The sequence below is a fragment of the Cryptotermes secundus genome, unplaced genomic scaffold, assembly GCF_002891405.2.
Source record: "Cryptotermes secundus unplaced genomic scaffold, Csec_1.0 scaffold775, whole genome shotgun sequence".
Taxonomy (NCBI): domain Eukaryota; kingdom Metazoa; phylum Arthropoda; class Insecta; order Blattodea; family Kalotermitidae; genus Cryptotermes; species Cryptotermes secundus.
The window spans coordinates 468978-494617 of NW_019721773.1; the positions used below are offsets into that span (position 1 = coordinate 468978).

At 40.5% G+C, this 25640-nt stretch overlaps 1 protein-coding gene across 2 annotated transcripts in view; it reads right to left on the reverse strand.

Moving 5' to 3' along the window:
• Positions 1-1228: 1228 nt before the first annotated feature.
• The window catches only part of LOC111875780 (85/88 kDa calcium-independent phospholipase A2), a 34006-nt gene continuing 9594 nt past the window's right edge, over positions 1229-25640 (reverse strand). For both annotated transcript variants that reach the window (XM_023872298.2, XM_033750204.1), the window contains exons 3-13: positions 22098-22222; positions 18546-18723; positions 17307-17543; positions 12401-12690; positions 11914-12159; positions 9116-9306; positions 8307-8457; positions 6251-6436; positions 4822-4993; positions 3900-3995; positions 1229-2675 (exon numbers count right to left, since the gene is read on the reverse strand). In XM_023872298.2, the coding sequence (XP_023728066.1) occupies positions 2445-2675; positions 3900-3995; positions 4822-4993; positions 6251-6436; positions 8307-8457; positions 9116-9306; positions 11914-12159; positions 12401-12690; positions 17307-17543; positions 18546-18723; positions 22098-22222 (2103 nt within the window). In that variant the 3' untranslated portion in view covers positions 1229-2444. The remainder of the gene's footprint in view (positions 2676-3899; positions 3996-4821; positions 4994-6250; positions 6437-8306; positions 8458-9115; positions 9307-11913; positions 12160-12400; positions 12691-17306; positions 17544-18545; positions 18724-22097; positions 22223-25640) is intronic.

Sequence of the window (25640 nt, forward strand, 5' to 3'; positions counted from 1 at the left end):
AGGTATCTTAATGCATACAAATCAACTCACTTCATGTTAATGAATTAAAAGGATCCAATCAAACTTCAGTTTCCATAACCATTTTCTGTTATGACTCATGCCTGCAGGTGTGTGGTACTTAACCATTCTGACCCCTACTTCCTATTAAAGATAGGAATCCACATTTAGCACAGATCATGTAGGGTTTGTATTTTGCACCCTGATAGAAAACATGAAGAGAATGGCAAGCAGAGGGAGCCTCTGGTTTCACACGGAAAACAAACCACAGTATGGAGTTGATATTCCTCACATTTGTGGCTTATTTCATGTCACCATTAGTAGTTAGACTGTATAGCATCAAATATCACATTTTGTCCTTGTCAAATGTAAATGTAAGGAAGGGGATATGCATACTGATATGTACATTGAATCCAGACTGTCTCAAACCCAAGAACTTCTGTCCAGAGGAGTGGTACCTTCTTCCCAGAACAGGTTCCACATAGCCATTTCATAAAATAAGTGATACATCATACAAACATATACAACATAATTTATTCATAAATACGTATTACAAATTTTCTATGGCAATTTATTTATCCAGAAATATTAAACAATATGTTTGATTATCATCTCCTTACTATAACTGTAAACATAAAGTAAGACTACAATACATTGTTCTACAATTTCTTGTGAAGATAATTTCACTACCAATCCAGAGATCTGATATTAAAACATGATGACTTCATACACCAAAACAAGAAATACCAGTTCTGAAAACTAACAACTGTAATCTATCCAAAGGACAAACAAGATTAAAACAAATTCTCCTTACACACGAAGGAAAGTCTTCCACTACACTTCAACCAATAGAAATAATTCTTAAAAGGAAATATTCTCATATGAGAACTCTAGGAATACTGCATTTTGAGGTATGCCAAAATTACCAGACATTGTTCGGTTTGTGTTACATAGAGTACATCTGTATGAAAATGCCTCTATGCTGAAGTGTTATTGTACCTAATTTTTTTAATCATTATTCAATGCATATAAATTTATCCCTGTGCTTAACTAATTAAGCACTACACCATGAAGGCATATGGGGGAGTGGATGTATAATCATCATCATCATCATCATCACTGGCACAACAGCCCTTTGTGGGCCCTGGCCTTCCTCAGGATTGCTCGCCATTCTTCTCCATTCGATGCTACATTCCTCCAGTTCTTTACACCCAAAATTCTTATGTCCTGCCACACACATTCTTCCCATCTTAATCTTGGTCTTCCCACTCTCCCATTTCCTTCTGGTTTAGTATTAAGCATTTTCTTTCCAATCCAGTCACGTCCCTGCCCCATATCTTCACCCCCTTTCTTGGGTCTCAGCAACAGTGACCTACTTCCTTGAAAGCTGCCTAGATACCTCTAAGATACATGGTGTCACAACCTAGAAGACTGTAATCTAAATAATCACTTGTCTGAAAACCTCAAAATTTATGTAAGATCCATGCAACAAATTCCATTGTAAATAATTAAAATCTTCACTTATATCCTTTCATTTTCTTCATATACATTACAATTTTCAGTGTTCATATAATGTTTCATTAGACCACAAAAATCGTAAGATACTTATAAGTAAAATTATTTCCAGTAAAAACAACATCAAGTTCTAATAAAATTTCTGTTAAAAAAAAAAACTTAGAATGGGAATCAGTTGCTGAGACTGCTTTAGAAACTTACATGTACTATATCTTGACATAAACTACGAAACTGATTTAAGATATTTATAAGACACAAGATGAAGCTTTATGTTTAATCATGTACTATTTATTTCCACTTACTACACAAAGAATAACCTTGTTCATGTTTTTAACGTTTACCACCAACAGCAACAATGACAATTTATAAAGTGAGGAACAAAAAACAAAAAACTCCATGGCCTATAGTCCGCCAGCAAACTATACCACCTGAGCAACCACCGCTTGTTGGCGAAGTTAGTTTGTTTCAAGTGATGGCACAGCTAAAGATTGATCGCTCAGAGATAAACTGAGGAACAGCTGCATAAATTATGACACTTAATTTAAATCTGACTTAAGTGGCAAGGGAACAATATCACAGATAATTGAGCCTGCAAAGAAAGTTGTATAAAACATCACAATCTATAAAGCAGTATACAGTACTTTAAAGGCTTGACTGACAAAAGAAAATTACAAGTGTGCCACATGAGTTAATATTTAACACATCACGTAACCCTGATGTATTCCACAGTGATTGAATAAACTGGGGGCAATTTACAGCACAATTTAGAATCCTGTTTACATATGTAATTTTCAGATATGTACAAAATCCACATAATTACATTGGTTGTGAGTTTTTCTTTTTGGCTATTTTATAACACTATCAGTATCAAGACTATATAGTGTCAAGGTTCAATCTCCAAACCATAAAACACAAATATTTGACTAGAGAGGTTACCTATGTTGCTGTTCATTACTAAGAAGAAATGCTGCTTCTCTAACCATGCTGTAATTAGAATGTATATATGCTTTTGTCTCCCACAGCATATTCACTAGTTTTTCATCATTTTTTTCATCCATTGATATATCTTCTGACAACTGTGGAGTGAAGCGATAATATGGCACACCAGTCATGGAACACCAAGCCCTCGCACGATGTACAACTCGTCCATCACTTGCTGTGGCCTAAACAAGTCATAAAACTGAATGTACTAGCAAATGATCACCGATGCTTTCACACACTCCAGTTTTCCACACACAAAGAAAGTATTGGGAGAGGGACAAAAGTCACACCAATTAATTCCCTTTTAGAGGAGCTGAAAGAAAGATATGGCAGAAAAACCTTAATTAGCCCACTGCAAACCTCAAATTCATGGAATGTTTCTCTTTACACTTTCAGTAATGTAATGTATAACAAGTAACTATGTTCTCCCATTGGATTATATTACAAAATCAAATGTGTAAGGAAAGGATACAACATAGGTTCAGGAAACCATGTGAGAATGAAATAAACAGGACACATCAGCTGTTGGTCTATGCTGGTGATGTGAATCTACTGGGTGATAGTATGGATACCACGAAGAAAAACATACAAACTTTAATTGACACTAGTAAGAAGGCTAGTTGGGAAGTAAACACAGAGAAAGCTAAGTATATGTTGCTGTCTTGTCAGCAGAATGCAGGGCAAAATTATGACATAAAGACAGGTAACAGATGTTTTGAAAATGTGGCACAGTTCAGATATTTTGGAACAATTATAACAAATCAAAACCTGATTCAGGAGGAAATTAAGAGGCGATTGAACTCAGGTAATGCTTGCTACCATTCAGTCCAGAACCTTCTGTCTTCTCGTCTGCTGTCTAAAAACATAAAAATTAGAATATGCAAAAATATAATTTTGCTTGTGGTTTGTATGGGCGTGAAACTTGGTATCTAACATTAAGGGAGGAACACAGACTGAGGGCGTTTGAGAACAGGGCGGTGAGGAGAATATTTTGACCAAAGAGAGATGAACTGACAGGAGGTTTGAGAAAACTGCACAATGAGGAGCTTCATAACTTGTACTCTTCTCCAAGTATAATTAGAATGATCAAGTCAAGGAGGATGATATGGGCAGAGCATGTAGCATGAATGAGAAGAGGAATGCACATAGGATAGGAAAGAGACCACTGGGAAGACCAAGACATAGGTGGATGGACAATATTAATATGGATCTTAGAGAGATAGGATGGCATGGATTGGATTGATCTGGCTCTGGATAGGGACCTTTGGAGGGCTCTTGTGAACATGGTATTGAACCTTCACATTCCACAAAATGCTGGGAACTTCTTGAGGAGCTGCACAATAGGTGGCTTCTCAAGAAGGGCTCAGCATCATGAATGAGTGAACAATGATACAATGAATATTTACCTGATCAACCAAGAGGGCTCCAAGGGCTGACACACCAACAGCTAGTCGAGCTGTATCCCACAGGCTCTCTGGACGAAACACATCAATCTCCTTCTGCTGCATGAGGCAATGACACAATATTCATCAGTTCACTCAAACCCTGCATACCTGATGAACCATGATTCTCAAACATGATGTTTCCTTCCTAACGTGCATTCCTGTACTTCCCCTTGGAGTAATGAAGACCAGCTGTCACAAAGTATAAACTGGGCGAGATGTTTAAGCTTTAAAAGCCCAATGACAACTTTCCTCATCACTGAAGGTAACTGCTGGTGGCCCAGTGTTGACCAAACTTGTAAGCAAACTGTACCTATACATGTAACACCGACCTTGGCATTTAACTCTCTTAAGTACAGCTCAGTTGGTGTAGCAATGGGCTACAGGTCAGATGACTGGGGTTCAATTCCAGGCAGGGGGAAGAGAATTTTCTGTTCTCCCACAGTGTCCAGGCTGATTCTGGAGTTCACCCAGCCTCCTATCCAATAGGTACCGAAAGCACTTTGCTTGGGGTTACAGTGGCATGGGTGTGAAGCTCACCACTCACCTCCACCAAGTGCCAAATTCAAGAATACTTGGAGCTATGCCTTCACTCCCCCACAGGTATTCAAAATGTGATGCTTAATTAATTAAGCACAGGGATAACTTTACATTTTACAGATAAGAAGCCTATGATGTTGGCTACTGAAGCCAATTTAACCGCAGTCTCAAGAGTCTACACGTGAAAAATTTATGAAATATGATTGAACTAACAGGTAAGATATACAGAAACCTGAGCCCCACAGTAACGTTAACAAATTCCACTTCTACCACCATGTTCTTCTCCTACATTGAGGGACTAAAGAACCTTGAACTGTAAGTACAAGGAACTTAACATGATACTTACCTGTGTTACAGGAACCAGGCCTGTTCCTAGTGAGACTACTATAGTAAGAGGTTTCACCTCAGAAGTTCTGCCAACTGCTTGGAGAGCAAGGTTATATTCATGGATCTCAGTCATAGCATCCAGTGTTGGGTTGTTTGCTATGAGACCTCCATCTAGGAAACGTCCAAAGGCCCTGTTAACATGTACACCGACATACTACGTGAGGGTACTGGGCAGTGCACACTACAAATCAGTGACCTGCAGATATGAAGTTCAGTAACCATGTACATAAGATTTACTGACTCTTAGTTTAGTGACACTTTCACTCTCACATCTGATTTTTGATTCTTGATATTTACTCTGTGCAGATACAAATCTCTTGTAAATACAGTAATGTACAGTATGATTACTGAATAAAATCATACATTATAATGTTAACAGAGACAATCTGCTACATACAACAGTATTGTGACATATAGGCTGTTTCTAGGAAATTAATTTTTTTTATTGCTAGTGGGGTGGGACTAATTTTTTTTATTGCTAGCGGGGTGGGACTAAGTCCCTTGTACTGCAGCCACTTCTGGCCTACTATACCAGCCCCAGATGATAGGTGAGGGTAATTATGGAGCAATTTGTGGAATGAAGCATGGCAGGGGAAACCGAAGTACTCAGAGAAAACCTGCCCCAGCGTCACTTTGTCCACCACAAATCCCACTTCACCAGACCCAGGATCGAAGCCGGGCCACCGCGGTGAGAAGTCAGTGACTAACCGCTTGAGCTATGGTGCGGCCTTTAGGAAATGAATAGGCAGACACATTGCCACAGAAGGATTGACTCCTGGAAGTGAACTAATTATGAATCATGGTTTCTGTCGATACAGACAATGAAAGTCGTAAACATTTAGAAACGAGACCTTTGCATGAGAATTAATACATGGTTTCTGAGACAACGCATTCATAAAACACAGAAATGGAACTTTTGGAGGCAGTGATTTCTATCGGAGCTGCATGGCAGTTATAAAAGACAGTGGATTCATATACTCCACCTCTCGTTAGAGAGGGCGCCCCACATGGACAGGACAGTAACTGTCATCTAAAAAGAAACATTTGGTAATGAGCCCCAGCCAAGGCTCAACACCAAGACAGACAGACAGACAGACAGACAGACTGACTGACCGTCAGTCGTGATGTGACTTTGACTTAAATTCAAGGAGTAGAAGCAATCAGTCTGAGATTAGTGAGAGTCTAGCAAGAGATTCGTCAGACATACATCGTTAAGGAGGAGTTCAATGTGTGAGCTGTTATAATGAACAGTAATTATGGAGAAGTGCCACTAAACCAAAATCATCATATCCGGAACCCACTATTATTCGTCAAACAAACCCCTTATATGTGACAATGTAAATTATTTTTGCAAATTAAAATCTTTTAATGTACCAGCTCAGATATACCTGAAATAAGAAGGGGCTGCACCAGTGGCACGAGCTGCACGCCACAGCAACTGCTCTTCTGGGCTAAGCGTGGGCTTAAACAGTCCCACCTCTTCCAAACCAATCACTCTGCTGGGTGAAGGGTAGTTCCGGAACATGTGGAGGGCCACGGGCTTGCGGTCTGCCAAAACCCCTGTGATGATGACCCTAAGAATCAAGTACCTTGATATGTTATTTAGGAAAAAACAGAGTAGCCAATTACCAAAATCAAAGACACTTGACACTTTGTGGACGGGTGGCATATTTTTATGCCCAGCGCTTTTAAACGTGGCGGACCGGTGGCATATTATTATGATTTTAGGACACGTTATGTTGAAACACAGTATACCTTGCACTGGCGCCAGGCAGACACATGACTGGTGCGTTATAGACCTCTTGAATGTTTGCTTCGTAGTCAGTAACATGACGCCGCTGTTTATGACCCAACTGTTTTCCTTTCCCACTCCAAAAGAAAATGCTTTTGTTCATCTTCCAGCTGCATGCACCAGGCAGGAAGTTACTAGTGCAAAATGGATCAAGGTCGGAAGAGGTTGAGGTCCAAGCGTTTTCTCGAAGAACAAGAAATATCTGACTTGTTCTCCAATGAGCTATCTGACGTCCCTTGTGAGTCTGCTAGTAATAGCGACTCACAATCTGATAGTGAGTGTGGCAGGTGCAAACAAAAACAGTGAAAGTGAAAGTGAAAGTGACAGTAGCTCCGACGAAAGTGCAGGTAGCAACTTTGGGGGGACAGCCACATGGAGAAAAGTAGACAAAACGCCTGCTTTGGGACAGTTTACTGGAAATCCAGGGGTGAAGCAAATTCCATCGGACCCAACGCAAGTGTCTGAAGTAGGGGAACTGTTTTTTGGAGACAGTTTCTTTGACATGCTATGTCAGGAAACTAACAGATACTATCTCCAACAACGTGAACATTATGACAGAAGTTATACAATTGTGAAGAGTGAACATGCCAAGGGGAAGCAGCCTTCTAGGTGATGCCATGTTTGCGCAGCACACAATAAAAGGAGTATGACTGTTTACAGGTGCAAGTTCTGTGTAATGCCACTTCACAAAGGGGAATGTTACCAGAAATATCACACTCTCTAGCACTTCTAGGAGCATTGGTAAGTGTTCTCCAAAAATTTTAGTTCATAAAATTAATTAGATTTTATATTAATTTTTAAATTGAACAGTGCACAAGTTAGGGTAGTAGGTTCAAAAATGCAGGTCACCAGGGTGATTTAAATATTTAAATGGCTCGTCCGCAAAGTGTTAAGTGTGTCTGGCCATTTATAACTTACATCTGCAAGACTGTAGAGAAGCAAAAGAACTTTATTACAACTCTTCAGGATTCAACCTCACTTTGAAACAAACTATCACATCTAATGTCATTGCAGCCGTCATCACTGTCACCTACCTAGTTGACCTTTCTCGTTTCTGCCAACCTAAAATCTGGTATCAGTGTTTTGCTCTATCTGACTCAAAACAGCACTAGTCTGCAGTTATGTGTTGACCAGGCATGTTGTTTGTTGTGTGCTGCACTCACAAGCACTACTAGACATACTCGTAGGTACATGGAACACTGCAAGCTTGCAACTGCACTCTTCAACATCTGGAGCTGAGTTGAAGATCTGACAACATTGCTACATTTACATTACATTTTACATTACACAACAGTTGTGCTACAAATACAACTTTGCAGAGTGAAACTGCATATATTGAACACAATTCCCCCTTTCCCTTGCATTACACCCTCACAAAGCCAAACAATAACCCAGTAACATTTCTCCCTTCTCTTCCAATTGGTCAGCCAGCAGCTTGCTTTAATATGAGTACTATTATATGAAATCAGCCTAACTTAGTTGAGCATTAAAATGAAATCACATTTTTCAAATGTGGAGTACCCGTACAGTTTAGAAACCTTACATATAACAATACTGGATCATGCTAAAGCAAAATCTCTAGAACACAACTCTTTTCCATAAGAACTTGTGAAACAAATGAACCATTTCTATAATTTCTCACCCAAACTTACTTAGGATATTGTATATCAGACATCACAGTATGTGTCCCAAGGGCCTCTTTCAGAATATTCTCCAATGGCTCACTGTTATAAGGTCGTCCACCCACAAAGGCATGTTCCTTCATTCGGAAATATAGGCACAAACACTCCTTAAGGCTTTTACCTATATTAAATATTAAGAATCATTAAACCTTAAATGTCATATGAGGGTTCAGTAACATCAAGAGAGTTAAACAGCATATCAATATGTGAAGAAGGCTGGACAGAACACAAGGATACTGGTCAATTGTGGTAAGATTTACAACTTTATCCGAAAAAAAAAAAAAAGCTGATGCACTCAAGGATACTTATTGCAAGTTCCAAAATAATAATCAACCAAAACAATCCAAGTGGAGCTAATGAAATGAGACAGTTCCTATGTCTTTGATGGAAAAATATGCTACTAACTTTCTCTCTTTTAACTTCAAACAAACTCAATTCATACTGTTTTTGACATTCTGTTAACAACTGGATTTGGTAAGCCGTATCACTAAACTGGAATGGAATTATGTGGCCAGAATGCAAAGATAATCTATTCTACTGACAGCAAACTGTTTACACACACCCCAAGTGGTAAGCTACAAAAATTACTGGGAATGCAAATTTTATTTCAAAGAAATACTTTGATAAAAACAACTAAATTACTGCTAAAATACCAATTTAAGTGTCAGTGAAAATTAAATTTATGTTCATATAAGAAGAAATTTTTTTTTTCTATTTAAGTTTTGGTATGCAGCCTTACAAAGGTTTGTTGACATTTTGGGTCTAAGCTATAAACAAACCTGCAGCAAGTCCCAAGGCCAGAATTCCGCCAGTGCTGGTACCTGCCATCCAATCAAAACACTGAATCACTGGGAATCCCACTGCCTTTTCCAGCTCCAGCAGAATCACAACCAACACCAGTCCTCGTATGCCACCTCCATCTAGACAGAGCAGGCGTCCCCCTCTGCTACCTTTATCTGCAGCCATAACTCTGCATCACAGTATAAACTGTCATTACATCACTGTCATGCTATTGTTTTTATCCATTCAAAGCACCTAAAGGAGTCGGGACAACTCAGTCAGCACAAAAACAGGCTATGAGCGGGACAGAAGGCATTCAATTCCTGGCAGAGGCTAGATTTTTCTCTGCCTATATATATATATACATCATGCAAATAACAACAGAAAAGGTATGTATATTAAATTTTATTATAATCTATATAAATATAAATGTAAATGTTCGTTTGTTCAGGATCTTAAATCTCTGAAAGTTCTTCACCGATTACTTCGAAATTTTGACACAACGTTGCATTCGAATGCGCACGTTTTTATATACCTATTATATAGATGGCACACCTGTGACAGGTAAAAACATGCTTCTTTTGAAAAACAGAATTGGAATCTGGAATTCAGAAGTCACATCTATGGAAACGCTAGAACCGACCGTTGCATAGGAAGTAACAATAGCGATACTGTATCAAATCTCCATGGTTACGACGAATACACAGAGCGTTCCCACAGAGACAACGCAATAACAATGGGTCGTTGTGTAGGAATCACGGAATCAACAAAGCAGCGTTTCCGCAGTTATGACAAAGGCTCATTTACATAGCAGCGGCAAGGGTATAATAGGGGGTTGAATTCATTCGCCCAGTCAGTCTTGGAATAGCTGCCACTGAAGAAGGTTGGAACCTAGACGCCAAGAGATACGGAAGTATTGGCCGAGATATTGTGTAACCAGTAACTCTAATACTGCAAGTGGCGATAATTGTAAAGTGTGCAAGTGAATTACAATAAAGATTCGCTATAATTAATATGGCGTAAAGTTATTTGTAGCGTGACATATCCAAACACGCTACATGCATTACTGATGCGTGCAACACGTCACATCCACATCAAATTCGTGCATTGTTTGCAATCATACGGACCGCCTGCTCTCCTTCATCTCCAACAGAGTTATGGGAGAAATATAAATCGCAAATGGCTAAAGATATCTTCTGTCGAATACGCAAGGAAAATTCCAATATGAACATGGATTTCACAGCAGAAATCTGCAATGGAGCGTTGATAATTATTGAAGATTTGTGCTTAGAAATCGCGAACAAAGTTCTCAATCAATTGGGAATGCCATCACCGAATCGATCTGCTGCTGCTTCGTTCAATGTAGAATTGCATGGTATACAAAATTACAACACGGGTGATCTTTTGTCGTATGTGCAACCAAATATTCCTAAGCTATGCAACCGAATATTCCTAAGCTAACGCTTGAGGAAAAAAAGCATTTACGATCAAATAATGCAAACTGTCAATAACGGGGTTGCAGAATTATTCTTCTTAGATGTCCCAGGAGGAACTGGTAAAACGTTCCTAATTAGATTGATTCTGGCAGCAATTTGATCCCAAAATGACATAGCCTTAGCTCTTGCGTCATCCGGAATAGCTTCGACATTGCTACCACGTGGAAGAACTGCTCATTCCGCTTTGAAATTGCCATTGAACATGCAATTCACTGAAACTCCCACGTGCAACATTTCCAAAGGATCAGGCATGGGAAGGGTATTGCAGAAATGCAAACTTATTGTTTGGGATGAATGCACAGTGGCGCACAAAAAAATTGCTCGAGGCTCTTCATCGATCATTGCAAGATTTGCGTAGGAACATCAGACCATTTGGGAACGCATTAATATTGCTTGCAGGAGATTTCAGGCAAACATTACCTGTAATTCCTCGATCGACACCAGCGGACGAAATAAATGCTTGCCTGAAATACTCTACTTTGTGGTGACACGTAAAGACGTTAAAATTAACTACAAATATGCGTGTCCAGCTGCAAAATGATCGATCAGCTGAGATATTCTCACATCAATTGCTGGAAATTGGGAAGCGAAAGGTGCCGGTTGATCTGACCTCAGGACGAATTTCGTTGCCTCATAACTTCTGCAATTTAGTGATGTCAAAAGAAGAATTGGTTGAAAAAGTATTTCCCAATATTCAAACCAATTATAAGAATCACGACTGGCTGAGTGAATGAGCTATTCTTGCGGCCAAGAACAAAGACGTCTACGAACTTAACAATATCATTCAGTCTAACATTCACTGCGAGGCAGTCACAAACAAGTCCGTCGACACTGCTGTAGAAGCACATGAAGCGGTTAATTATCCAACAGAATTTTTGAATTCACTTGATCTGCCACAGCAACACGTGGCCGGGTACAGCTAGTTAAAAATAATTCTTTAGGACTGTTAATGTGCTCCTACTAGCAGCGTTTAAATGCCTGAATGCATGAATATGTGTACTTTCAACAAGATGACTGCACCTTTCAGCATACCAACATGTGCACTTCTGATGTAAAGAGTTAAATATATTCTGTTTAAGGTTTAACTCAATTTAGTATTCAAATTCACTGTTTCCCTGAGAAGCCAAAACATATGGCATACAAAAGTTGTCTAGATATTTAAATTTAAATACAAAATTACTTATGTTGAATGGTTTATAATCAAGTTGACTTCCAAATGTGTAGTGCCATAAAATATCCGGTATCAAAGTCTAATATAAACACATAAGGTTCAAACTAATAACTTCACTGGAAGACATTACCGATTGGCTGCAACATCCATGCCTGCAACTGACAGCATTTGGTTCAAGATCTCCCGTGATTCTGAAGAAGGTGGAGTTGCTGGAGGTACACCATTGTAATCAAATGAGGAACCCTCACATCCTCGGTTGCAGCCCTGCATGTTAAGTGAACATCGTGGTGCTCCAACAGAATGCAAGACATATAGAATCTTATCACCACCAGATTCAGGCGCTATGCCATGACGAGGAGTTGCTCCCATATTGTTCCTGATCAAAAATACCAAATATTTCATCATACATTTACCATGTTATCTTTTAAATTATGAATCATTTACCAGTTCAATGTACATCAATATAACTATTATTCTGGATTCTGTCCATCATCCGCACTTCTAAAACTGTTACATTTCCAAAACTGACTCTTATTATCACAAATTAAGTCATGCAAAACTTTCTTACTACTTATAAATAAGCAGTGAAATATGAGAAATATACAAAGTTCTCATACTCATAAGTCAAATCTGCTCCGAACACTACAAGGGCCTGCACAATGGCATAACTGCCTTCTGTGACTGCCAGATGGAGCGGGGTATTGCCATCATTATCACCAATGTTGACATCAGCATCACGACTCAGGAGTGCCACAACACACTCCAAACGCTTCCTCAATACCATGATGTGAAGAGCTGTACGTCCATCAAAGTTGCGTGAATTTATATCACAACCCATATTTACGAGTGTTTCAATGACCTCTCTTGAGCATGACCAATGGAGAGGAGTCCCACCAAATTTCATATCCTGCAAAATGTTGAAATTTGACCTCTTTACAACATCATCATTAAATACAAGGTGGTTCAAATATGACCGGGACTGATTTGTGTGTAAGCAAGCAGCACTGCGCAGCAGCTGTGCAACCTTGAGAGAGTGAAGCCACAACCTTCACCCTCCCTCCTGTTAGGGTTAGAACCTGTTCAGTCCTGTCTGGGAGTTGCTAGAATGATGAGTGAACAGAAGGTACCAGGGAGCATGGAACAACGCATTGTGATCAAATTCCTCATTGGAGAAAACGTCCCGTCCGCTGAAATTCACCACAGACTCCAACAACAGTATGGGCAAGAGTGTCTCTCATGGACCCGTGTGTTTGAGTGGTGTAAGTGTTCCAGAGAGGGCGGAGAAGGCGTGGAGAATGAACGGCATGATCGTCAGCCATGAACATCGGTCACCAAGCCAAACACTGATCGTGCAGACACACTTATTCATGAGAGTAGGTGCATCACTATCAAGGAACTTGGAGCAATGCTGTCCATCAGTGTTGGTAGTGTAGAAAACATTGTGAAATATAATCTGCACTATCACAAGGTGAATGTACGGTGGGTACCACACACTTTGACGGATGTGAACAAAATGGTGCGCATGCAAGCTGCCAGTCGTCTCCTACAGCAGTTTCAAGACGAAGGTGATGCATTTTTGAAGTCTATAGTGACCACCAATGAAACGTGGGTGCATTACTTCATTCNTGCACGCCCCCATATGGCCAAAACAATGGAAACTCTCCGGAAACTGAAATGGAACCTTCTGACATATTCGACGTAGAGTCCTGATTTGGCACCAAGTGATTTCTACCTGTTCGGAAGGCTCAAATCAGACTTGCAAGGCATGCAGTTTGTGGACAACGCCGTCATCCAGACTGTTTGGGAGTGGATACGCCTCCAACCACAAGCCTTTTTTGAAAAGGGCATCAGGATGCTTCCAGAACGTTGGTAAAAATGTGTTGACTCTGGAGGGGAGTACGTTGAAGACTGACATGTGCAAGTAAGTGTTTGGCAATTATGGTTTTTTAAAAAAATCAGTCCCAGTTATATTTGAACCACCTTGTACATCAACTCTCCATTATCCAGAATATATGGTGGATGGCATGTCCTTGTCATACGACAAAAACTCTTACAGATAACTAATATAAACTCACAACAAGTTGTCCCACTTTAGTTTCTGAGTCAGAGTCTTCTTATGTGATATAGCAGGGTGAAAGATTTTTGATACCTAAACTGTAATGAGAAAACAAATTCATCTAGCCTCTACTGCAATGGCACCTAAATGATGGGGGACAAGGGGTAACACTGGGAAAACAACTACATGGTAGGTGAACATATTGGTATTGCAAACTTGTTTTTTTTAGTAACATGATAAAGTCTGGTTTGAAAATCATGTTAAGTACAGGTTACATTCGATCAATGCAGCCGACATGAAACTTGTCTGACAAGCTTAGTGTAGATCCCTCCTCCCCCTATCCAATACCAAATTTCATTAAAATTCACTGAATAGTTTTGGGGATGAAACATTCAGGTCAACACACGTCCCCTACACTGCCACCCCAATTTTAATGTATTTATGTAGAGAACACATACACACATAACTGTAAAATATTTTAAGGGGCCTATTTTTTAAATTTAAAAAGAAAGGAGATACAAATTACAACTTCATGCACATAGATTTAACTTGAACTGACAAAAAAAATAGTTTCTCTGCTTTCTTGAGTAAACTGAACATCCTCTACAACTGGGCTGTTCAACCAGTGACACATAAACCACATGCAACACTCCAGTTGGATCTGTGCAGCCCATTAAGAGAATGTGATGCTTTCCTCATGTTCAAAAAGGTCAGCAAATCTTGTCAAAAAAAAACTTTACTAATATTGCTTACTAAATATTCAGTGTAATTTTTCAGTTGAGTTCACATGACATTTCAGCACTCAGAGAAGTACAGTTTCACTATGACTTCATAATCATAACATTACAATTTAATATACCTTTCGGGGCAGCTTCCTAACCACAGCTATCATGGGAACATTTAATTTTAATTAACATCATTGAACTTTATGGGTCAAATTCACATTTGTTTGCTTATCCATATGTGTGATCACAGCAGAGCAGACACTTTCATTGGCATACAGGAAGAAATATATTGTAACGTGTTTAGAGGCGGTACTTCCATGGTAACGCAATGACAGTGAGCCATTGCATAGACAATGCCGAAACAACGAACATGTCTCCACGGAGATGAACAACCGAAGGCTTGCAGCATAACAACTGACTGCTGGAACAGCGGTAACAGAACCGTGAGAAATGGTGTCTGGTATCTGGTCCGCATAACACATATATAAGCAGAGCTTACAACACGTATGAACGAGACAGTTGGGACCCAGCCATGGCCAAGGACAGTTGAGATGTCACATTGAAGTAGAGGCAGTAGTTGTGATACTGCAAGTGGTAATACTTGTAAGGTGTGTAAGAGGGAGTATCCAAAAAAGATTCGCTAAATCCGAGACCCACGTGAAGTTATTTGTCGCGTGACATACCCAACACATGACATCTGGTGTCAGAAGTGGGATTAATCGAATCGAATTAAAAAGATTGGACCTGCACACGTGACAGACAAGGAGTGAACTCAAACACTCCTCGATTTATGAGGAATTATTGAATTTACGAGCACAACAAGTGTTACATTACAAAAAAAAAATGGAGTCACACCAGATAATGGAACTCCTGCTGAAGGGGGCCAGCCTGAGAGAGTTGCTGGTCAGTTGGAAAGCCTTTAGAGAAGAGATGGCAGCCATGCAAGAAAGAGTTGCCACCATACGAAACGAAAGGATAACTGTCAGGACAGAAGAGATGGGTGCTAATGCGAAAGCCTGGCTAGAAGAGATTGCCGCCACACGAGACAAAATAATGGCCACCAGGCAAGAAATGATGGATGCCAGCCACAAGAAGATAGTGGCCGAAAGCAAACCCGAAATGGACATAAAGACGTTGACCTGCCAAGAGATGGAGGCACGTCCAGAAGAGAAAAAGCCGACCTCACTGGACAGGAAACCTGAGGCAGCACAGAAAGAAGAGGTCCCCATAGAAGACACAGAAGTAACGCTGGTCACATAACTGAAGAAGAAAAGGCACAAGGACCGAAAAGCAGCCACAGAGCGCCACCGCCAGATGAACGAACGGATCCAGAGTCAGGGTGGGTGCAAGAAGAGGACTGGCCGTCGCCTGAAGAAGGATGAGCTGCCATGCAAAATTGGCAGGGCAAAAAACACAAACCAACAGGAAGGTGTCCCGTTGTGCAACAGTGGCACAACGCAGGAGATGCCTTCAAGAAGGAAACTACTCGGGGAACTTTCGGATCCCAGAGAAAGGAACTGACCATCGACAATTGTCTACGTTGTCTCCGCAAGCAACCTTATGATGAGTCTCAACCACTGCAGGTTGACCATAGCAGCAAGGAGAAACCAGCAGTGGGCACTGTTGCAGCAAGGTCTCATACCAGCAAGTGGCGGGAAGACCAGGAGGAATGACCACATCGGCAAGTGCAGATCACACTTCAAGTGCTGTTACGTGGACATAAAGAACTCCTCAAGGAAGACATGATCAAGGATTGGACACTGTGGAAAGGTGGAATGAAGGTGACGAATGAACATGAGACGACAGAATCAACAACTGCTGGACCACGGAAGTGCTCGGGGCGAGCACTCTGGAAGAGGGGGGCAGATGGAAGATTCGAGGAGGGAAGAACTGAACATCAAAATGAAAGAAGGGCGGAGGTACCGCTAGGAAGGTGAACATCTGAGAGAAAGAAAGAACCGTTAGGCTGTTCGGGGATGAACAACCTTTAGAAGGGAGCAATGTAACGTTTGGAGGAGGTACTTCCATGGTAACGCAATGACAGTGAGCCACTGCATAGACAATGCTGAAACAACAAACATGTCTCCCCAGAGATGAACAACTGAAGGCTTGCAGCGTAACAACTGACTGCCGGAACAGTGGTAACAGAATCATGAGGAATGGTGTCTGCTATCTGGTCTGCATAACGCCTATATAAGCAGAGCTTACAACACGTATGAACGAGACAGTTGGGACCAAGCCACGGCCAAGGACAGTTGAGATGTCGCATTGAAGTAGAGTCAGTAGTTGTGATACTGCAAGTGGTAATACTTGTAAGGTGTGTAAGAGTGAGTGTCCAATAAAGACTCACTAAATCCGAGACCCACGTGACCCCCAGGGAAAGAGCCCCTGGTACCCATTGGATAGGAGGTTGGATGGATCCAAGAGCCAGTCTGGATGACATGGAGAAGACAAAATTCTTGACTCTACTGGACTTAAACTCTGACCCCTCGGTCATCCAGCCCATAGCCAGTCGCCATACTGACTACGCTATCCTAGCTCCGCTACATATAGATACCTGAGGTACAAATGTGACATCTTTACTGTTTGAAATTGGACAGTCCTGCTCTATAAGTTCAAAATCCTGAGGAAATACTAGCATAATCAGAGCAGACAGATATAATTCTGCTCCTTATTCCTAAATCATCCCATAACTATGGATCAGTTTCAATTGTATTTTAAAACTGTCAGTATTAAACATACCTGAGCGTGTAATTTGTTCGGATTCTCATGCAGGAAATCTCCTACACATCCCGGAGGTGCTGCAGCCAATGTGGAAGAATTTACACTGGCTTGAGAGGCAGAAATATTCACATCTGCTCCAGCAACCAAGAGAGCCTTAACACATTCTGGCTTGTCTGCCAGGCATGCCATATGGAGTGGTGTGTGCCCATCTGCATTCCGATAGTTCAGGCATTTAGTGGACTCTGTACTCAGTGCCTAATACAAAATGCATAATACAATGGAATATGGTTGTAGGATTACAAACGTGTAACTAATTATATAGTCCAAGGAGCAAACTTTCTCTTAACAAGCAAATGGCCTAACAGCAAGTTAAGGAATTCTCAGTAGAATTTGATCTTCTGGGATACAATGCCGTGTAGTCCCAAAACTCTTCATAACCACTGCTGTGAGAACCTCAAATCCTATGAATCTGCAGTATTCTATGAACCTCAAAGACCCAGTACCACGTTCACAAAAGCTCATCACCAATCCCTATGCTTACCATGATCAACTCAGTCCATACCCTTCCACCATGGGTAGATATGACTTCTCAGAACTACATCAGACTCTCCTGTTCATAACTAAGTATATGCTCCAGATTGACAGACAAACACATTAAACAGAAATTATTATAATGCACTTACTTACTTACTTACTTACTTACTTACTCATGGAGCTGAGCCCTTCTTGAGGAGCCGCCAATCCTGCAGCTACTCAAGAATTTCCCAGAATTCTATGGAACCCGAAGGCTCTTCACCGTGTCCACAAGAGCCCTCCACCAGTCCCTATCCTGAGCCAGATCCATCCAATCCATACCATTCCATCCTATCTCTCTAAGATCCATTCTAATATTGTCCAGCCACCTACGCCTTGGTCTTCCTTGTGGTCTCTTTCCTTCTGGCTTTCCCACCAATATCCTATTATAATGCACACTCAAATTTATTTCTACATGTATCACTGCTGGCAACAATAGTTACATCGTCTTTAGGCACAGGAAATAGCTTTCCCGAAATACAGTTCTCTGAAACTAAGTAGACAGCACCTGCCAATGACCACCCCCCTTTTCCACCCTATTTCTCTAATATGCATTTTAATACTATTCTCCCATCTATGACTTGGTCATCCAAGGCATCTTTTTCCTTCAGATTTTGCTACCAAAACCTTGTATACATTTCTCTTCTTGCTCATGCATGGTATAGTGTATAACATTATATTTACCAAAATGATCTCCTTGGTCGTGTTGGCAGCATAATGAAATACAGAATTGGCCTGATTATCAAGATGCTCCAGTGAGGCTTTGGCATTCAAAAGGGTCTGAACAGTTCGCAAATTTCCCATCTTAATGGCCACTTGGAGGGGAGAAATGCCTGCATTCAGATCTGGCAAATTGAGGTAGCTGAAATTGATTGCAACAATTTTATATAAAAAACAGGAGTTCTATACAATATGTTTACAATTCAGACTAGCAGTAAGATGGATATAGGGAGTATCTTGAACTCTGTTACTGAGTCCTATTCTTTCATTTTCAATATTTGACAAAATTATATATGATACTAATATGAGCTGGGATATACTCTATCAACTATGGGAATGACTGTGTGTCATCATCACTTACTGATGCAGATCATTACATCATCATTATAAAGTTACTACAGGGTGGGGCGCAGAAACTTCCTTTTTGTGAAGACGCATGGTGAAGGGAGGGGAGGTCGCAGAAAAGTGGGGATAGGCTCGGCGAACACAGCAGTCGTGGAAGTTACTGTCTAATACCCCTCAGTAGGAAACATGAGGTGGACGAGTGAGCAGTGTGCGTTTGCTGTCGAAACCTATTTTTCGAACAACCATTCCTACGTGGTGGTGCAGCGTGCATTCCGTACTCACTTCGGAATTAAGCCCAGAGATCCGGTTCCCGACCGGAAATCGATTGTTTTGTGGGTAGAGAACTTTAGGACAACCAGGAGTGTGGTGAAAAAATCATCAGGATGACAACGGACCATTACGACGCCAGAAGATGTGGAGGCAGTTCAACAGTCGATTTTGAGATCTCCAAGACACTCCACTCGCAAACATGCAGTCACCCTAGACATATCCAATCATTCAATCCACCGAATTCTTCATGAACATCTTCATTTCCATCCCTATAAGATGGTTGTTGTACAAGAATTGTCACCATGTGATTTCCAGAACCGAATAATGGCGTGCGAAATGTTATTGGAAACCCTTACACACTTGTTTTCTTTAGTGATGAGGCACATTTTCACCTATCCAGATATGTCAACAAGCAGAATAAGCTATACTGGAGTGGTAACAATCCCAGAGAGCTCCATGAGAGGCCCCTTCACAGTGATAAGGTGACAGTATGGTGTGCGGTGTCGAAAGTTGGAGTTATTGGCCCTTATTTTTTTGAAGAAGACAATCATGCAGTTACTGCCAATTCACAGTGGTATGTGGACATGATTAAAAACTTCTTCTAACCAGCTCTTGAAGAAATGCATCTAGGAAATGCCTGGTTCCAACAGGATGGTGCCACAGCCCAAGCTTCAATGACGGTTTGGAGGGCAAAGTTCCCTGGATGGCTCATCTCACTTCGAGGTGACATCCCATGGGTAGCGCACTCAGCTGATCTAATGCCCTGTGATTTTTTTAAGGGCGTTACCTCAAGACAGAGGTTTTTAAACATCGCCCCACAAACCTGCTTCAGCTGAAGAATGTTATTCGGCAGGAATTAGCCCAAATTCCAGTGCACATGTTGGAATGTGCAGAAAGGAACTTCAGAAAACAGTTGCATCAGTGCACAGAGAACGGTGGCCACCACCTTCAAGATATTTTGTTTAAAACTACATTATTTAAAACTTTGATGTATGTTCTTTAATTAGCTAAACATAAATTTTGTCTATCAGCAATAATTCTTCTTTTATTCGCCTTCAAAAAAAGAAGTTTCTGCGCCCCACCTTGTATATTCTACTTTCAGAAATGATAATTTTGTTAAAGAAAGGATACACCGGAAACATGGCCCACTTCGCAAATCTTATTACACTTAAAAGTAAAATAATATCAAGTGCAGCTAAGCTTCAAGTATACAAAGCATTAATAAGACCTGTTGCTACATATGGGGCAGAAACATGGACCTTAACAGTAACACAAGAGAATGCACTGAGAATGTTAGAGAAAAATAATACTGTAACGTGTTTCAACACTGAAGACACCATTCAAATTGTTAATTGGTTTATTCAACAACCTACAAGTAACGGCTACAATTAATTAGCACACTGTTGTGGGTTTCCACACTTTACAAACCCTACAACAAAATCTCTTAACACTATCTTCAAGAGTCTTCACGTATTAATAACGCGGGAGCTATACAAGTCTCCCTGAATTATACACTCCAAATATAACTGTACTACAGCACACACAAAGTCTTGAAAGCACACAATAAGTCTTCCACTCGCTGACTTCTTAGTTATCGCACACTGTCACATAAAATCTTGTAACCACGTGTTCGGGTCTTCTTATCGTGACTGCTGCTATATTTCAACTCGCCTCGCAGGCAGTGCAATTCTCTTATATAGTGGCTGTGTTTGCCTGTTACGTAGCAACGCTGTTGGAAGTTGGTTACGGGTACGTAGCGTTGTGCGTTATGTCATCGCGGAGGTGGGGGAAGAAAGCGCTGACTCATCCGCCACATCACTGTAGCCTGAGTTGCCACGTTGCTGCTGGGTAGGGAGGGGTTCTCCGTTGCGCAACATGTCACAATACGCTAAATATATGGACCAGTGATGGAAAATAATACATGGAGGAGAAGATACAATGAAGAGATAAACATATTACTGAAAGCAGAAGATGTAGTAAGATTTATCAAGTCACAGAGAATAAGACGGTTGGGACATGTCGAAAGAATGGAAGATAGTACAATGCCAAAAGAATGGTAAAAGGAAGGCTTTATTCCAAAAGAAGAAAAGGAAGACCCAGGATGAGATGGCTAGACAATGTTGAGAACGGCCTGAAGAAGATGAAGGTGAAAGGATGGATAGAGAAGATGAGGAATAGAGAGCAGTGGAGACTGGTTGTAGAGGAGGTCAAGGCTCACCCAGGGCTGTAGCGCTGAGTGGTTGGTTGGTAGGTAGGTAGGTAGGTTCTATTTTCAACATTAAAATTTGTTTAGTGGGGGGTGGAGTCAAACTGGGTCCACTCGGCATGGCAGCCAATTGGCCTATTGTAGTCTGCCCCAGGTGTTTATGATGATGGAGAATTTAGTGGAATGAAGATTGGCAGGGGAAACCGAAGTACTCCGAGAAAACCCACCCCAGGGCCACTTCGTCCACCACATACCCCACTTGACCAAACCCGGGCCACCGCAGTGAAAAGCCAGCGACTAACCACTTGAGCTATGGCCCGGCCTATTTTCAACATACTTCTGGTATTGATATGTAAGTGAGTAACTGAAACACACAAAAGTCTCTGCTTCAGTAAGACATAAGGTATGACATACCCTCATTCATACAGAAGATGGACTTAGCTGTGATTTAAAAAAGCAACTGGCTATAAAATGGTTGACTGCAGTTCAATCTCGCTGACAGAGACATTCTTCTTCAACATCATATCCAAAATGGATGTCTACCAATCCTCTTATACAATAGATTATGGGGACTCTTTCCCCAGAGGTACAATGGCTACATAATGTTGAGATCTGCGATGTGTGTAGCCCCTCAATACACCTTCAAAATTACACATTATTTTTGTCTGCATGCTGTTTCATAACTTGCTAAATACCTCAGGACAACAGGATGTTGAAAGGTGTCCTGAAGTGCAAACAATGCAGCCAAATGTGCCACTGTCCAGGTTGGGTTTTCTTGCAAGGCATCACACAATTTCTGGATCCCCCCCAAGTTACAAACCTGAAAGCAACGAAACATTACAACAGTCCTTTACTGAACTGAACCTTAGGTGACACAGGAAACTTATACTGGTGACATGTGTTCACGGTTCAGCTGGCTGGGTGCTGCATCTTTCCAGTATTTTACTGTCCTAGAGTTAGGCTGTAGAGGTTTGTTTAGCAGCAACACTGTAGACTGCTATTAGGTAGAGTGCTCCAATGGGACACAACATATCCTGAATGAGGTTCTCATGATTTTTCCATCCCTCCATCCAAAGGCCAGGACAGAACCTGATCAGATACAACCACTTCCTTCCAATTCATCATTCATTAATCATCCTATCCCCTGGCACTATACAGTCTCAATACTAACAGTGTCATTAAATGATAAACTAACTGGGTTAAAATATTACGGCTACCTCCACAGAACCACAAGACATAAGGACGTTAAAGTTTATAAGAATGCAACATTACACAGCTGACCTAAGTTCATTTATTTATTTATGACTTATTTAATGACACTGGTAGTAGCTTGGATTATATACTGTCAAATGGTATGGTCAATAGTGAATTGGAATGTATGTTAGAGGAAGTGGTCATGGCATATTCAATGTAGCATCCCAGCTATTTCTGAAAGGCCTGAGGTAAACCATGAAAGACCATGGTCAGGACAGATGATCATCAGATCAAAATCTGAATCAGGGACCTCCAAAATAAAATAAAATAAAAGAGTGCTGATGCTCATCTTTCATGCTATCTTGAAATCTGACGGAAGCCATTAATAACATTTATTTATTTTACTTGATAAAAATTTTAATTTGCATTTACTTTAATCATGATTAAAGTGAGACAATATAACCATTTATTACAGTGTTATATACTTGTAACACACCGCACTTCAGAACAAAAATCTGAGCTTGTTAGTGACAGCCAAGCAACAGTTTGACAGTAATGGATAGCCATCTGTTTCCTGGAGAAGCCTTCCAAGTTTACACATGCCCCAAAGTAATATGAATGACATGTGGGAGGTAGGTGCATCTTTTTTGTAGCGTCAGAGCGACCAGACAGCGTCCCTGCTGAAGACACTGGAAGTCACACCTTGGAACAGTTCGGGTGTGTTTGGTGCCTGCTACTTTAAGATACAGGGCTGAAAACACACAGTCATCAATAGTGTTACCATACCAGTGAGTTTCTTCAATAAATAAAGGAGACATGATGGCATACAGTGCAATGGTTTGACGTAAATAAAACCACACATGAAGATGGCACATTAGTGCCGAAACATGTAGTGAAGAGAAAAGTGAAATTGTGTGCACTGTAAGACAGTTGGTACAAATACACATCATGAAAATAAAAGTTCAATATTCAATTCGGACTCCTTCAATGTTCCCCAATGACAGTGACTTCTGGCCATACAAATCATACCCTGTGCATCTCATGTTTCCAGCTCCCTGGTTTACTGCAACTTTCACTTGTACCACCTTTCGATCCAGATACTGGAAACAATTCAGGTGGCACCCTGTAAATCCATCGCTAAAGGACAGGATGGAATTTGGCAGTGTTAACCACTTGATTGCCACATTTGGTAACCTTCTAGAAATAATTAAAAGTAGTTTGATGCAATGGAATAACAACTATGTTCAGATCGGCATTTACCTAAAAAAAAACAAATTGCAGTTATTAATTCAATTAATTTTCATCACACCTCCACTCAGTCACTATCCTGTGCCACTGCTGAAATTATAATCACAACATCAGAGAGCAATTTATGATTCAATGTTAAGAGTTAAGAACATGATCTCACTTTTAATTTACCAAAGTTCATCTTTCCCTTATCGCCATTAGCCCAGATAATGAAAAATATACGGTATTGCCAACTGCCAATCGGTGATAAATAGAAGAAAGTCCCAGTCTAATTTGTATTATGCCCAAATACCCATGTCAAGAGATAATGTTTTCAATGTCATGGTGTTTCCCCAGGAACATATATTTCAAAGATAAAGGTAAGGTAAAGTTGTCCCAGTGCTTAACTAATTAACTCTTTGACTGGCACGAAGGGTATTTAAATCCCACCCCTGTCCTGGCAGGCCCTTTAAACCTTATGTCGCTAAAATGCATGTAGTTACTTTTTCCTAAACAACTTCAACAAAAATTGGTTTTTAAAAACGAAATTTTCAGGAACTAATTAAAATACAATATTTTATGCAATAAATGCCTTTCCATACCTCTTTATTAGTTTTTCTTCGTGTGATAAACATTGAAACATGAAAGTTTGCAGAGAGCCACACCACAGCCTGCACACATGATACTTGTTTCTTTTCTAACCTTGTGATTAGCACTCACGCGACACTTTCTCAGGGCACCATTCTTCTTATTGTTACTGTTAGGAACATGGACCATTTTGTGAATTTTCAAGCCACCCTCTAGACGATTTGCTGGCTCTTTCACTGGTGGTCTTTTCAAGGTCGAGGGCGGAGGCGTGACTGCACTCTAGTCTGACGCAATAGATTCGTCATCCACTTCATTCCTTGACTTTTCTCCCTCTCCACACTGTTTGTTTGGTTCAGTCATTTTTCTACACAGTCCAATATAAAATCTTTGAATCTGTAATTTCTCTTCTTGTATTTTTCGTTTGTTGTGTTCTTTTTGAATAGAATGAAACTATTCAACCGCAAAGACATGTTTTGTCCATACCATGGGTGTGAAATAGGGGCCTAGTGGACAAATATTCTTCAATTTCAGGGCGTTTGTCGATTCCTGTCATGAACACAATTCCTAAGTATGTCCAGATTTCATCTGATGTGACATAATTGTAATTGTGTTTTCGAGAGTGAGGAGCTAACTCATGTGTGTTGAAGTGCTGGTGAGCATAGCGATTGGTTTCAGTTGTGATGTGATTTACCAAGTCGTCATCCAGAAAAAATTTTAATCCATGAAAAGGGATGCATTTTATGTGTTATATCAATTTTGATCCCGAAACTATTAGCAAATGGAAATACTGGGGGTACAATGTCTCCGTACGTTCATGAGATGGGCGTGTCAGGCACCGCACTCGTGGTAGGTAAATGTTCATGATTACTGTCTTGTGGATCATTGTCTATCACTGTATTATTGTCACTATCAACTTCATCCAATTCAGGAATCATTATTTCATCGCCACTATCATCATCAGAACAAATCTCGTTCACAACATTTTCCAGCTGGTCTGTAGGAACACGAAGACACTTGCTGCAAGAAGCCATGGTGAAACTGAATGAATGTGAAATATTTTCTGACCTTTTCCTTCTCAGAGGGTTCTGACAGTAATATAGACCCCCACAAAGTTTACAAGGGTTCTTTACAAACATGCACAAAAACTATCATATATATGTCTTTGGTTGATGAGTGCCAAGAGAGCAAAGAAGGGAAGAGATTGTCAAAGCATTAAAACACGCCAACGC